Source organism: Oncorhynchus keta, chromosome 14, assembly GCF_023373465.1.
Source record: "Oncorhynchus keta strain PuntledgeMale-10-30-2019 chromosome 14, Oket_V2, whole genome shotgun sequence".
NCBI classification, from domain to species: domain Eukaryota; kingdom Metazoa; phylum Chordata; class Actinopteri; order Salmoniformes; family Salmonidae; genus Oncorhynchus; species Oncorhynchus keta.
Genome location: NC_068434.1, coordinates 44,878,212 through 44,894,238, shown reverse-complemented (window position 1 = coordinate 44,894,238; position 16,027 = coordinate 44,878,212). Strand labels below are relative to the sequence as shown.

The following is a 16,027-nucleotide window of genomic DNA, read 5'->3' as shown; positions in this document are numbered from 1 at the left end:
TGTGGCACCTTAATTTTAAGACTAAATGACTTTGGCATTCAACAATCTCAAATTTGCTTTTTCAAATAAGCATTTGTGGATAATTCTTTGACGGTGTGACAGGGAATTGAAGCACCAGAAACTTAAATTCTCAATGACGAATAGCTTATTCCAGCATGGTTCTTTTTTTCTCTTTTACTCGCAGGCAGGCGGGTGGGCGGGCTGATGGGCGTGATTGAATACATACACTACCGTTCAGAAATTTGGGGTCACTTAGAAATGTCCTTGTTTTTTAAAGCAAAGCTATTTTTTGTCAATTAAAATAACATCAAATTGATCAGAAATATGGTATAGACATTGTTAATGTTGTAAATGACTATTGTAACTGGAAACGGCTGATTTGAAAAAATAAAATGGAATATCTACATACTTGCAGAAACCCAGTCTCAACGTCAACAGTGAAGAGGCGACCCCGGGATGCTGGCCTTCTAGGCAGAGTTCCTCTGTCCAGTGTCTCTGTTCTTTTTCCCATCTTAATCTTTTCTTTTTGTTGGCCAATCTGAGATATGGCTTTTTCTTTGCAACTCTGCATAGAAGGCCAGCATCCCGGAGTCGCCTCTTCACTGTTGACATTGAGACTGGTGTATTGTGGGTACTATGTAATGAAGCTGCCAGTTGAGGACTTGTGAGGCATCTGTTTCTCAAACTAGACACTCTAATGTACTTGTCCTCTTGCTCAGTAGTACACCGGGGCCTCCCACTTCTCTTTCTACTCTGGTTAGAGCCAGTTTGCGCTGTCCTGTGAAGGGAGTAGTACACAGCAGTGTGTACGAGATCTTCAGATTCTTGGCAATTTCTTGCATGGAATAGACTTCATTTCTCAGAACAAGAATAGACTGATGAGTTTCAGAAGAAAGTTATTTATTTCTGGCCAATTTGAGCCTGTAATCGAACCAAATGCTGATGCTTCAGATACTCAACTAGTCTAAAGGCGGCCAGTTTTATTGCTTCTTTATTCAGAACAGTAGTTTTCAGCTGTGCTAACATAATTGCAAAAGGGTTTTCTAATGATCAATTAGCCTTTTAAAATGGTAAACTTGGATTAGATAACACATCGTGCCATTGGAACACAGGAGTGATTGTTGCTGATAATGGGCCTCTGTACACCTATGTAGATATTCCATAAATAATTGGCCGTTTCGAGCTCCAATAGTCATTTACAACATTAACAATGTCTATACTGTATTTCTGATCAATATGATGTTATTTTAATGGACAAAAAATATGCTTTTCTTTCAAAAACGAGGACATTTCAAAATGACCACCGAAACGGTAGTGTATGTTAGTGGCCCCTGGGTTGAAGAGATGTTTGTCTGTGTTTTTGCAGAATGAAAGAGGGAGCGACGGAATGAGATTGAGTGGGGGTGGGAAAGCGGCCTTAAAAAGTATTAAAAGCTTTTATCTGTGCCAGTGTTTGAATAATGAGGCGTCTTGCCTTCAGTGGAGAGGAGGAACAGGCCTCTTTTGTATCAAATACATGTATTATTCGACAGGCGGGCTACCTTCATTCAAATTCATTGATGACAGAGACCCATTATGTCCTTCTCCTCTCTGTCATCCTCTCTCTCCATCCTCGATTCTCTCCTATTTCTGTCTCTATACACCTCTTCCTCCTCTTCTTTTTTCTCCATACATCTTTTCTCCTCTCTCTTATGCCTCTCCCAATCGGTCTGGCCACTCTCTTTCTCTCTGATCCTCTGAAGGCCCTTTTGTTCGTCTTGTGACTGACAGGTAGGAGGGATTGAGCATGGTGTGATAAACGAGAGTCAGGAACACGCACACACAAACTCGCCATGATGAACGAGTGTCTGGATGGATGGGACCTTGTTTGGGGCTTTGATATTCCATACCTTGTTGCTTGAAAACGGAATGGAGGGATGAGCGGGAATAAAACATTCCACATTCTTATTAATGTAATACTTTGTTGTTTTAAAAAATCTGATTACTCTGATCTGTGGAATCGCAAACTCGTATTACCGATGGTGAACGAAAAATGGCATTATCTCAATTTAGAGGTCGATCAATAATGATTTCTCGATGCAGATTATTGGCGGACCAAAAAAGCTGATACCGATTAATCGGCCGATTTTTATTTATTTATTTGTAATAATGACAATTACAACAATATATATATGTGTGTGTATGTGTTCACCTTTATTTAACCAGGTAGGCAAGTTGAGAAGTTCTCATTTACAATTGCGACCTGGCCAAGATAAAGCAAAGCAGTTCGACAGATACAACGACACAGAGTTACACATGGAGTAAAACAAACATACAGTCAATAATACGGTAGAAACAAGTCTATATACGATGTGAGCAAATGAGGTGAGATAAGGGAGGTAAAGGCAAAAAAAAGGCCATGGTGGCAAAGTAAATACAATATAGCAAGTAAAACACTGGAATTGTATATTTGCAGTGGAAGAATGTGCAAAGTAGAAATAAAAATAATGGGGTGCAAAGGAGCAAAATAAATAAAATCAAATAAATACAGTTGGGAAAGAGGTAGTTGTTTGGGCTAAATTATAGGTGGGCTATGTACAGGTGCAGTAATCTGTGAGCTGCTCTGACAGCTGGTGCTTAAAGCTAGTGAGGGAGATGAGTGTTTCCAGTTTCAGAGATTTTTGTAGTTCGTTCCAGTCATTGGCAGCAGAGAACTGGAAGGAGAGGCGGCCAAAGATAGAATTGGTTTTGGGGGTGACCAGAGAGATATACCTGCTGGAGCGCGTGCTACAGGTGGGTGATGCTATGGTGACCAGCGAGCTGAGATAAGGGGGGACTTTACCTAGTAGGGTCTTGTAAATGACATGGAGCCAGTGGGTTTGGCGACAAGTATGAAGCGAGGGCCAGCCAATGAGAGCATACAGGTCGCAGTGGTGGGTAGTATATGGAGCTTCGGTGACAAAACGGATGGCACTGTGATGGACTGCATTCAATTTGTTGAGTAGGGTATTGGAGGCTATTTTGTAAATGACATCGCCAAAGTCAAGGATTGGTAAGATGGTCAGTTTTACGAGGGTATGTTTTGCAGCATGAGTGAAGGATGCTTTGTTGAGAAATAGGAAGGCAATTCTAGATTTAACTTTGGATAGAGGATGTTTGATGTGAGTCTGGATGGAGAGTTTACAGTCTAACCAGACACCTAGGTATTTGTAGTTGTCCACGTATTCTAAGTCAGAGCCGTCCAGAGTAGGGATGTTGGACAGGCGGGTAGGTGCAGGCATTGATCGGTTGAAGAGCATGCATTTAGTTTTACTTGTATTTAAGAGCAATTGGAGGCCACGGAAGGAGAGTTGTATGGCATTGAACCTTGCCTGGAGGGTTGTTAACACAGTGTCCAAAGAAGGGCCAGAAGTATACAGAATGGTTTCGTCTGCATAGAGGTGGATCAGAGACTCACCAGCAGCAAGAGCGACATCATTGATGTATACAGAGAAGAGAGTCGGTCCAAGAATTTAACCCTGTGGCACCCCCATTGAGACTGCCAGTGGTCCGGACAGCAGACCCTCAGATTTGACACACTGAACTCTATCAGAGAAGTAGTTGGTGAACCAGGCGAGGCAATCATTTGAGAAACCAAGGCTGTTGAGTCTGCCGATGATGATGTGGTGGTTGACAGAGTCGAAAGCCTTGGCCAGATCAATGAATACGGCTGCACAGTATTGTTTCTTATCGATGGCGGTTAAGATATTGTTTATGACCTTGAGCGTGGCTGAGGTGTACCCATGACCAGCTCTGAAACCAGATTGCATAGCAGAGAGTGTATGGTGAGATTTGAAATGGTCGGTAATCTCCTTGTTGACTTGGCTTTCGAGGACCTTAGAAAGGCAGGGTAGGATAGATATAGGTCTGTAGCAGTTTGGGTCAAGAGTGTGTCGTGGAATTATCCGAATTTGTTGGTAACATTTGTAAGATGTTTAATATTCATCAAATGTGTGTAAGTTACTTCTCATAAGAATGTATTTTGTTGTACTATAGTGGTGGCCATGGGCAGTTATCTGTTCTATGTCAGGACTAAGTTGCATGGGCCGCTGAGAGGGGAGAGGTCAAAGTGTCATCATGTGTAAACATATCTTTTACTCCCTACCTTTCCCAGTGGGGAAAGGAGGGTTTGCAGTGTCTGGAATCATTCTATGCTCCCTCTTATGTTGTTTCTATCTTAACCTATAGCCTCACCCCCTCTCCGTGAGTTTGTCCAGGAGTTTGTATTTAGAGTGGGTTGTATATAAATGACAATTTGATATATGCCTGTTGATATGGAGGAATTGGTTTATGGTTCTGGGGTTTGGGAAAGGAGACAAAGCTGAACGATGAATTATTTCTATGCCATCTGACTATGTGTGTCTTTGCTATTAAAAGGAACTCAGTTGCATTGATTCACTGGGAGACACTGAATTTATCTGAGAGTCACAGGATTGTGATAAGAGCTCATATAATTAAAGATGGACTTTTATAACTAACTCTGACGTGTGTGTGTGGTTTGCTCCCATGATTAGGTAAATAGAGTGCCCCCCTTTGAAGAGGGGGATGACCGCAGCTGCTTTCCAATATTTGGGAATCTCAGACGACACCAAAGAGAGATTGAACAGGCTAGTAATAGGGGGTGCAACAATTTTGGCAGGTAATTTTTTAGAAAGAAAGGGTCCAGATTGTCTAGCCCGGCTGATTTGTAGGGGTCCAGATTTTGCAGCTCTTTCAGAACATCAGCTGACTGGATTTGGGAGAAGGAGAAATGGGGAAGGCTTGGGCGAGTTGCTGTGGGGGTGCAGTGCTGTTGACCGGGTAGCCAGGTGGAAAGCATGGCCAGCAGCAGATTTTGTGTTGCAGGAAGCAAATTTCTGTTTGAAAAGGCTAGCCTTGGGTTTTCTAATTGCCTGCGTATAATTGTTTTCTAGCTTCCCTGAAAAGCTGCATATCATGGGGGCTGTTCGACGCTAATGAAGAACGCTATAGGATGTTTTTGTGTTGGTTAAGGGCAGTCAGGTCTGGGGAGAACCAAGGGCTATATCTGTTCCTGGTTCTAAATTTCTTGAATGGGGCATGCTTATTTAACCTGTTAATCCTACCGCCTACTTTTTCGAACATTCTGTTAAAAATCGCGCAACATTTCAGCGCCCTGCTACTCATGCCAGGAATAGCACAATGACAACAGCCACCATCGAAGCAGTGTTACCCATGCAGAGCAAGGGGAACAACTACTAGAAGGCTCAGAGCGAGTGACCTTTGAAGCGCTATTAGCGCGCGCTAACTAGCTAGCCATTTCACATTGGTTACACCAGCCTCATCTCGGGAGTTGATAGGTCAACCATATGTAGTTAACTAGTGATTATGATTGATTGTTTTTTTATAAGATAAGTTTAATGCTAGCTAGCACCTTACCTTGGCTTACTGCATTCGCGTAACAGGCAGTCTATTGCGTAGGACTAGTTACCTGTAAGGTTGCAAGATTGCATCCCCCGAGCTGACAAGGTGAAAATCTGTCGTTCTGCCCCTGAAAGAGGCAGTTAACCCACCATTCCTATACCGATTTCCGATTGTTTTGAAATCTCGAAATCGGCCATAATTAATCGGCCCTTCCCGATCAATTTCAATGAATTATTCAAATTACTCTTATGTTTCACCATTGAGACCTTATATATGTATATGCAGTTTGATGGCACCAAAGCAGTGCTTGATGTTTTGTTAATTTGGTGTTCAGTTCACTCTCTTTTGAAGGTTTTAGTTAACTTTTATTTATTCAGAGGAACCCATTGAGACCAGGGTCTCATTTAAATTGTCCCTTGAGGACAGCAACACAATAAATTCAAGCTGACCAATAAAGCAACGAGTTTCATGTTTTGGAATGGCCTAGTCAAAGTCCAGACCTATTCCCAGTTGAGATGTTGTGGCAGGATTTGAAATGAGCAGTTCATTCTTGAAAACCCAAAAATGTGGCTGAGTTCAAGTAGTTCTGCGTGCAAGAGTGTGCCAAAATCCCTCCACAGCGATGTGAGAGACGGATCAACAACGACAGGAAGCATTTGGCTGCAGTCATTGCAGTTAAAGGTGGCACAACCAGTTATTGAGTTTAAGGCAATTACTTTTTCACACAGGGGAATTGGATGTTAACTTTTGATAATTAAATAAATAAAATAAGTATACTTTTTTTGCAAACTTAGGTTCCCTTTATCTAATATTAGGTTTTGGTTGAAGATCTGATTAACATTCAGTAAAAATATAAATATGCAAAAACAGAGAATCAGAAAGGAGAGTAACTTTTCCACTGCACTGAACAGAGCATTTGGAAATATTCAGACCCCTTGACTTTTCTACATTTTGTATTGATACAGCCTTATTCTGAAATGGATTCTCCCCCCCCCATCAATACCCCATAATGACAAAGCAAAAACAGGCTTTTAGACATTTTTGAACATTTATTAAAGATAATATAAACTCTCACATTTACATAAGTATTCAGATCCTTTACTCAGTACTTTGTTAAATAACCTTTGGCACCGATTACAGCCTCGAGTCTGCTTGGGTTTGGCGCTACATGCTTGGCACACCTGTATTTGGGGAGTTTCTCACATTCTTCTGCAGATCCTCTCAAGCTCTGTCAGGTTGGATGGGGTGCATCGCTGTACAGCTATTTTCAGGTCTCTCCAGAGATGTTTGATAGGGTTCAAGCTGGGCTCATGCTGGGGAACTCGAGGACATTCAGAGACTTGTCCCGAAGCCACTCCTGCGTTGTCTTGGCTGTTGGAAGTTGAACTCTCACCCCAGTCTGAGGTCCTGAGTGCTCTGCGGCAGGTTTTCAATCAAGGATCTCTCTGTACTATGCTCCTTTCATCTTTCCCTACATCCTGACTAGTATCCCAGTCCCTGCCACTGAAAAACATCCCAACAGCATGATGCCGCCACCACCATGCTTCACCGTAGGGATGGCACTGGGTTTCCTCCAGACATGGCACTTGGCATTCAGGCCAAGGAGTTCAGTCTTGGTTTCATCAGACCAGATAATCTTGTTTCTCATGGTCTGAGAGTCCTTTAGGTACCATTTGGCAAACTCCAAGCGGGCTGTCAAGTGCCTTTTACTGAGGAGTGTCTTCCGTCTGGACATTCTACCATAAAGGCCTAATTGTTGGAGTACTGCAGAGATGGTTGTCCTTCTAGAAAGGAACTCTGGAGCTCTGTCAGTGACCATCGAGTTCTTGGTCACCTCCCTGACCAAGGCCCTTCTCCCCCGATTGCTCAGTTTGGCAGGGTGGATAGCGAAAATATCTTTTCACTTTGTCATTATGTGGTATTGTGTGTAGATTGATGAGGAAAAAAATGTAATTGAATCTATTTTAGAGTATGGCTGTTACTAAAACAAGATGGAAAAAGTCAAGTGGTCTGAATACTTTCCGAAGCCACTGTATATATCAAACCACACTGGATGTAAACATTTGATATATCGAGTCACATCTCTTTTGAAGTCACCTTCATGCTCTTTAGGGTTTGCATTAAGAGATGATTAAAGAAATCCCATCAACATTACTTTGACTGAAATGTGTGTGTGTGTTGAACCGAGACTGTCATTTTAAAGATGGAATACTCCTCCGAGTCATCACTTGAACCTTAGCCACAATAAAAATAACCATCAAACAAACACTAGATCAAATGAGTCAGACATCTCATTTGTAGATGTGGAGCCTTGAATTGCTGCATATTTTGGATCACAATTTCATTTAAAGACACTTCACATCAACTTCGCACTTTAGAAAACTGTCATTGTTGTTGTCCTGCCCTGTTTTGGGTTCTTCTCTCCCTCAGGCCAAATGGAGGGATTTGTTGTTAGCATGGAGATTTATCATGAATGGTTTCTGTGGAGATGTGCTGGAATGATAACAATAGTGTCTTTGGCTGTGTTAGAGGATAAATCACTTCAGTCACTTTGCTTAATCTCATTGGCTCATTCCCCAATTCAGCCATTTGTCTTCTCCACAGTCTTGTTTTTTCTGCTCCATCATCTCACAGAGCTTCTCTCACTTCTCACCAAAGAGGGAGCGCACAAAGTTAGTTTTTAATGGCATTGTTTTTCTTGTACAACAATCAACCTCAGAGGATTCTCATTCTGCAGTTTAATATGCCAAGTCACAGTAACAGTTAAGTTATATGCAATGTCAGTCCCTTATGATTCTAGAATTAATGACAAAGCAATAGTTTAGAAATTGACAGACTGTGTTGCCATTACAAGAAAAAGTAATTTAGGAAAACCACAATTTATTGCTCCGGGGTAATCTCATGGAGAGAACAATAACCCTGCCTTCGAATGCCAAATTGCACCTGTGGCTCGATCACACTCACATTCTCATACTCACACACATTGATTGACCCAGGTTAAGGAGTCTTATTTAATTGAGTTTTGTGTGTGTTGCAGCTGGCGTCGGGCATCTACAGCTTTGCCTGCTCCCTGTGGAGCCACCACACAGACTGCTTCCTCCAGCAAGTCCTAGCCGTGGATCAGGCCCATGCCCTCAGCTCACTGGAGAGGACTCTACTGTCACTTAAAGGTAGCTGGAATCATTCACACACACACACACACACACACACACACACACACACACACACACACACACACACACACACACACACACGCACACGCACAGTTCTGATTGACTTGTGTCTAAAGGTCATTGTTTACATTTTCCCCCCAGTACTTCGGAAGCTGACAGTCCATGGATTCCAGGAGCCACAACAGAATATGGAAGTGATGGTGAGTGTGGAAAACCAGGAGAAAGTTATTCTGGAAAGAAGCAAAGATGGGATTTGACAATAATAATCTCTGTACTCTACACATACAATTATCTGTAAGGTCCCCTCAGTCGAAGAGTGAATTTCAAGCACTGATTCAACCACAAAGGCCAGGGAGGTTTTCCAATGCTTCGTAAAGAAAGACATCTATTGGTAGATGGGTAAAAAAGCAGACATTGAATATCCATTTGAGCGTGGTGAAGTTATTAATTACAATTTTGATGGTGTATCAATACACTCAGTCACTACAATGATACAGGTGTCCTTCCTAATTCAGTTGCTGGACAGGAAGGAAGCTGCTCATGAGGCCAATGGTGACTTCTAAACAGAGTGTAATGTCTGTGATAGGAGAAAACTGAGGATGGATCAACAACATTGTAGTTACCCCTCAATACTAACCTAATTGACAGAGTTAATTGTCATCTGCAAGGACCAGGGAGTTTTTTGATTATAAAAAACAGAATAGAGCTAAACACAGGCAAAATCCTAGAGTAAAACCTGGTTTGGTCTGTTTTCCAACAGACCGTTACACAAATTTACCTTTCAGCCGGACAACAACCAAAAACACATGGCCAAATCTACACTGGAGTTGCATGCCAAGATGACATTGAATATTCCGGAGTGGCCTAATTACAGCTTTGACTTAAATTGGCTTGACAATCTATGGCAACTTGAAAATGGCTGTCTAGCAATGATCAACAACAAACTTGACAGCGCTTGAATAATTTTCAAGGTGTGCAAAGCTCTTAAAAAAATAACTATCAGAACCTTGGAGCATACAAAATAATTTATAGGAACATCTAAACTGTTTTTAAAATGTAATTGGATACATATCAGTGTTAATTGGCTCATGTTTGTCCATAATATTGGGTCAAATGACCTAAGATTTATTATTCATTAAAGCTTGAATGTATTAAATAAATAGTTTAGTTCCAGAATTACATGGGGAGAAAAACCCACTTTGAAACAAATTTTTTAATCTTCTATATTCCAATATTCTCTACAATGGATTTTACACAGCATACTGCAATTCTGAGTGAATTTCAACTCCCAGGGTGCAATGCTCCACCCAGGGCTGCTGGCTGGCTACTGCTAGAAAGCCCAGACATACGTGAAGTAGTCTAAATATATTGCTTTCATAGAGAATTTGTGAGGGCATTTTACATTACTTTTGGATCGTAATCATATTATAATGCTCCATGAATGTCATGCTGAATATAGGTTGCTAGTAGAATAACGTTACAATACAAATGTCTTGTGTAAAATAGATTGTCGTTTTCGAACTAAACCTCCCTTGCACTGCAATAACACCTTTTGCTTAGTTTCCGTAGGCTGGCCCTCATCTGATTTGTAAGCGAGGTATTGCCATAGTTAGCTTCTAGAGACAGTTTTGTCAACAAGCTGCAGGCATGGAGGTATGCTTCACCTACTTCATCCTGCAGCCATCGCCTGCATTGTGGGAGGCTCTATTGTCAACTAATCCTTAAGGTGTTTTCATTTAACCCACACTAACGTGACCAAATACATGACTGAAACGGGAAATAATTTGCCGCGATTTATGTGTACACTGGATGTATTCAAATAAATGTTACATTTTGAGGCTCTCTCACAAAGTGATAATACAACGTACACACAATATAATATGATTTCAGTTGTTTGAGTGTGTGATATAGGGGTTAGATACATGTTTATTTCGATGTTAAAAAGAAAACAATTTTTTAGAAACAATGGCAACACTACCATGTTGATCTGAGCCCTGCTGTTGTCCAACTGTCGCAGATGCACCTCCCACCCGACTCCACACCTCCACCTTTGTCTACGGTTAGTTGCTTTAGCCTTACCACTCAAACGTGCCCAATATATGCGGTGCTGCTCATCATCTCACTGAGTTTACCTTTAAATTATAAACGTTAATCTCAATGTGACCCGCCAGATTCAGAAGCTTGAAAACCCCCATTAGAAAAACAGCTTAAACTCATTAGACCCCCCGCAGCTGAATGTAATTCATAGTTTTGGAGTCAACGATAATAGTTTCAGTATAGTTCATTTTTTTTATTTCAGTTTACTATATTAGCTTTTTCATAATTATTTTTCATTTAGTTTATTTTAGTTTACCATAATAACCTTGGCCCTGAACGCAGTCTTCCTTACAGCTAGACCCCGCTATGAAGATCCTGGAACTGTTAATTCAATTTAGTGTAAATCGTCCAATAAAATTATTAAAGTGTGCGTGTGCCGAGGGCTGCTCCCCTGGCTTGGAGTTAATGGAATCATTTGCTCCGAGTACTCTGGTCATTTGAACTCCGACTCCAACTCTCCTATCCTTCATATCTGAGTGGTGTGTTTAAGGAACACCAGGGGACTATTAAGCTAACCTCTTGTTCTGCGAATGTCAAAGGAAAAAGTTCAAGGAGAGAAGGAAGGAGGGAGGGATGAGGCGTGAGTTGACTGGCAAGGGGTAGTTTGATCCACACACCCTCTCCTCCTCCTTCCTATCTCTTATCACCTGCTTATATTTCCCAAAGCACAACCAGTGGCATTTTCTCCATATTACTCCCACCCATTGCCTTCTCAGATGTGTAGAGCTGCTTAATAGACCCACAACAGTGGAGATGTGAGAAGTTTGATGAAGCTGTTGTTACAGGTTGCCTCATTATAGACTCCACAGGGAAAGAAAGCTCATTTAAATGGGTTTTAATTAGTTCTTTCAGGCTGTGCCTTGCCTTAACTCCTTCACAAATGAATAATGAAATTCACTGATCGAGGCAGAGATTCTTATACACATATGCACACACACATACACACACACACAGTCCCGATTGACTTGTTTCCAAAGTGCTTCCATTTAGAGACTTCTTGGAGGACATGTTTTTGTTGGGTAATCTTCTTTCAGTTTGATCGAACTTTAGAGCAGATAGATCATTGGCACACTTTGGCACACTTTCTCACCCTTTCATACCCCTCTGAAACAGAGCTGTGTATGCAATAGGAAGCTAATGTCATTTCAGTGTAATTGGCTATCTTGAGTCTGCCCTCCGTCAACGGTTTCATAAATGATCACATCAAGGTTTTGCCTACGTTATCGCAGGTGCAGCAAAACGCTTGTCTAGCTCTTAACAGGAATATCTAATAGAACAACAACAATACACAAGAACAAGACATTAAGACATGTCAGAATGAACAACGTCCGAGACAGGAATATAAATATACTCCGGACAAAAATATAAACATGTTCACATCCCTGTTAGTGACCATTTCTCCTCTGCAAAGATAATCTGTCCACCTGACAGGTGTGGGATATCAAGAAGCTGATTAAACTGCATGATCATTAGACATGGGCACCTTGTGCTGGGGACAATAAATGGCCACTTTAAAATGTGCAGTTTAATGTCATTGTGTGGTGTGGTGTGTGTAACCTTTTATTTAACTACGATAGTCAGTTAAGAACAAGTTCTTATTTACAATGTCGGCCTACCCCGGCCAAACCTGGACAACGCTAGGCCAATTGTGCACTGCCCTATGGGACTCGCAATCATGGCTGGGTGTGATACAGCCTGGATTCGAACCGGGGACTGTAGTGACGCCTCTTGCACTGAGATGCAGTGCCTTAACACACACAGACGTAGCTGTACTAGAATGCTTAAAAGGTTGCTAAAAATGTTTGTCGGTTATCGGTATCGATTTTTGGGCAAGGAAAAGATCAGATATTGGTATCGGCCAGAAATGTCATAACGCTGCATCCCTAGTAAATAAGGTATTTCTGTGAATAGTTTGTGGAAGTACCTTTGGCAGCCATTACAGCTGTGAGTCTTAATGGGTAATACTCTAAGTGCTTGTGGCTTGTGCAACATTTGCCCATTATTATCCTTTTCAAAGTTCTTCAAGCTCTGTCAAGTTGGTTGTTGATAATTGCGAAAAATTGCTACTCAGTTATGTTTGGGGCAAATACAACACATAACACTTTGTATTCAGGACAAAAAGTGAATTGCTTTGCCACATTATTTGCAGTATTACTTTAGTGCCCTGTTGCAAACTGATGCATCAATTGGAATATTTTTTTATTCTGGTCACGCTTCCTTCTTTTCACTCTGTCAAAAGGATTAGTATTTTGGAGTAACTACAATGTTGTTGATCCATCTTCAGTTTTCTCCTTTCACAGCCGTTAAACTCTGACTGTTTGTCACCATTGGTCTCATGGTGAAATCCCTGAGCGGTCTCCTTCCTCTCCAGTAACTGAGTTAGGAAAGACACCTGTATCTTTGTTGTGACTGGGTGTATTGATACACCATCCAAAATGTAATAACTTCACCGTGCTCAAGGGGATAGTCAAAGTCTACCTTTACATAAAAATAAAAAAATCCATCTGCTATTAGGTGCCCTTCTTTGCGAGGGATTTCTAAACCTCCTTGTTCTTTGTGGTTGAATCATGTACTGAGGAATGACTTCTGCCTGGCCAGTTTACCATAAATGCCTGATTGGTGGAGTGCTGCAGAGATGGTTGTCCTTCTGGAATGTTCTTCCATCTCCACAGACAAACTCTAGAGCTCTGTCAGAGCTCTTCTCCCCCGTTTGGTCAGGCGGCCAGCTCTAGTAGGAGTCTTGGTGGTTCCAAACTTCTATTTAAGATTGATGAAGGCCAATGTATTCTTGGGCACCTTCAATACTGCAGAAATGTTTTGTTACCCAATTCCTTCATGGCTTGGTTTTTGCTCTGACATGCACTGTCAACTGTGGGACTTTTATGAAGACGTGTGTGCCTTCCCAAATCATGTCCAATTAATTGAATTTAGCACAGACTCCAAATTGTAGGAACATTTCAAAGATGATCAATGGATACAGGATGCACCTGAGCTCAGTTTGGAGTCTCATAGCAAAGTGCCTGAATACTTATATAAATACGCTTTGTCTGTTTAAAAAAATATATATTTTTACAATTTCAAACATTTAAAAAAAGAACTGTTTTTGCTATGGGATATTGTGTGTAGATTGCTGAAAAAAAATGTTGATCCATTTTAGAAGAAGGCTGTAACGTAACAAAATGTGGAAAAATCCAGGAGTCTGAATACTTTCCCAAGGCACTGTATATCCTGGGTATTTATCAAATCCTGCCCCTGAGAGGCTGCATCCCGGTTTTACACAGCTCTTTCTTTCTCTGCCGTGCTTTCTCTCCCTCTATAGTTTGTTGTTACCTGCTCACACAGCCTAAGGACTGGTAATAATGTGACTGGTTTTGTAGGAAGTCATCCGCCCCACCTTGGCAAAGTGAAGGAAAATGTTCTTTCTGCCCCAAAGTTACAGTAGCTCTCCCGCATACTGCAGAATATATTTGCAAATAAATCTTATTGGTGACAGTTTGATAACAAAGGGGACACACCATAGCGCTTTGCCCTGTGTAATTGTGTTTCCGTTGTGACACTGTAGCTGGAGGCAGGTCAGGCTGAAAAGCCTATAGATGTGACTGGATAGTGGAAGAGTTTACAACGCTGTGAAAGGGTCCTGCTAGCTTTACTAGCTCATTTCCACAATGATCGCTTATGAACTGCTTTTTATACCTGTATTTGTCTGTATATGTACTTGTCTTTGTTTTGATTGTTGTTTTATGTATGCACAGAGCAGCAACCTGCGTGTCCCCATGGGGATAATAGTCTTTGTCTTAACGGAGCCTACTTTAGGTTGTTACTGTTGTGTAGCCTTATAGGGTATCATCCCCATGTTTTGGATTTCGTACCTCTAGTTGATTTCCGTGCTGAAGCTCTGAGGTCCTCTGCCATAGGCTATTAATTAAAGGATTAACGGTGTCATGAAATATAGGTTTAGAAGTTGGGTGATAAAACATTCACGTAATTCCTTTTTGCAAGTCCAATCAGTTTTCCACATTGATTCAATGTCATCACGTTGCATTTTTTTTTTAAAAATTGTGTGGAATCAATGTTGACTTAACCAGTTTGTGCCCAGTGAGAAGGCTCTGTGTTTTCCAGTTTGGGCAGATTATGAACTGTCAGTGACATGTCGCAAAGGCTTGCCAGGCACACTGAGTCAGTGTGTGTGTCTGTAACGTGTATGATGACTCATGTGTTCAGTTGTGTGACTGCCTCTCCTAATTATGTGATAAAACAGTGATGCGACCACCAAGATTCCACCGAGTTTGAACAAACCCTGTACCCCCTCTCATTCTTCTCGCTTCCCTCCTCTGCCCCTCTTTTCTCTCTCACCAGGGCTTCCTCAATGCAGTTTTTGAGAGACTGAAACAGTTCCTAGAATGCAGTAAGTATCCTGAACATTTTTTCCTAAATATTTATTAACTTTCTAATTATACAATGATCTAATGACACACACACACGCCACACACCTAGCACCCACACACCACACACATAGGGGTAAGTCTCAGTGCTTCAGATGGTGTGTTAGAAATGTAATTACTGGTATCTGTCCCTATTATCACACACAATATGTCCTTATTGCAGAGGGTCAGCGGAGGTCGGGTGTATTGGGCCCGTTGATATTTTGGGCTGTCCGACAGCGGAAGCTCGTAGGCGCTCTGAGCCAGGAGAAATATCAGTCTCCCTGCAAGATAAGGGTAGATAAAGAAGCATGTCCATTGAGTTGCACCATCCTCTATTTTCTCTCTCCTTTTCCTGTGCATGATCCTTCCGCTGAGGTCAGCTGTCTGGATATTCCATGTTATTACAGGTGTCACCGTCTGCTGAAGGATGTGTTTTTAGGTATGGGAACAGGTAGCCTCGTAATTACCGGACTGATTACCGCTACACTATCAGTCTGGAAGGGATTCCATTCAAGTTGTTTGGGCAGATTAGGCTTTCCCCAAAACAAACTCGAAAGTGATTGGATCACCTTCAACCAATCAGAAAATAGAAGCCGCAGCACTGCATCTTTTGGAAGTAGAACTTGCCGTCGTTCAAGAGAAAGGCATATCGAACACCAGGACAATAGGCTTAGGCAATATGAGCCAAAAGAAGCGCAATATATCGATGTCAACGAGAGACTAACAGCAATATAGTAGCCTAACATCAGCCAGGGTATATCTAATGAATTTGCGCCTAATGATTTTGCCAAACCGTAGCGATGGATATTATGCCACTGCATATAATTCAATACAGAGATTGTCTTGATACAGTAACCTCAGACTGTCATGTAAAGCTTTATATTTAGCCATCACCACCTAAGTATGACTTTACATGTGTTGTTGTCTTGTTGT

At 41.5% G+C, this 16,027-nt stretch overlaps 1 protein-coding gene across 1 annotated transcript in view; it reads left to right on the top strand.

The window, feature by feature from the left end:
* The window catches only part of ipo11 (importin 11), a 234,524-nt gene that overhangs the window by 47,445 nt on the left and 171,052 nt on the right, over nucleotides 1–16,027 (top strand). The window contains exons 6-8 of the mRNA XM_035786216.2: nucleotides 8,438–8,570; nucleotides 8,715–8,773; nucleotides 15,027–15,075. Coding sequence (XP_035642109.1) covers nucleotides 8,438–8,570; nucleotides 8,715–8,773; nucleotides 15,027–15,075 — 241 coding nt within the window. The remainder of the gene's footprint in view (nucleotides 1–8,437; nucleotides 8,571–8,714; nucleotides 8,774–15,026; nucleotides 15,076–16,027) is intronic.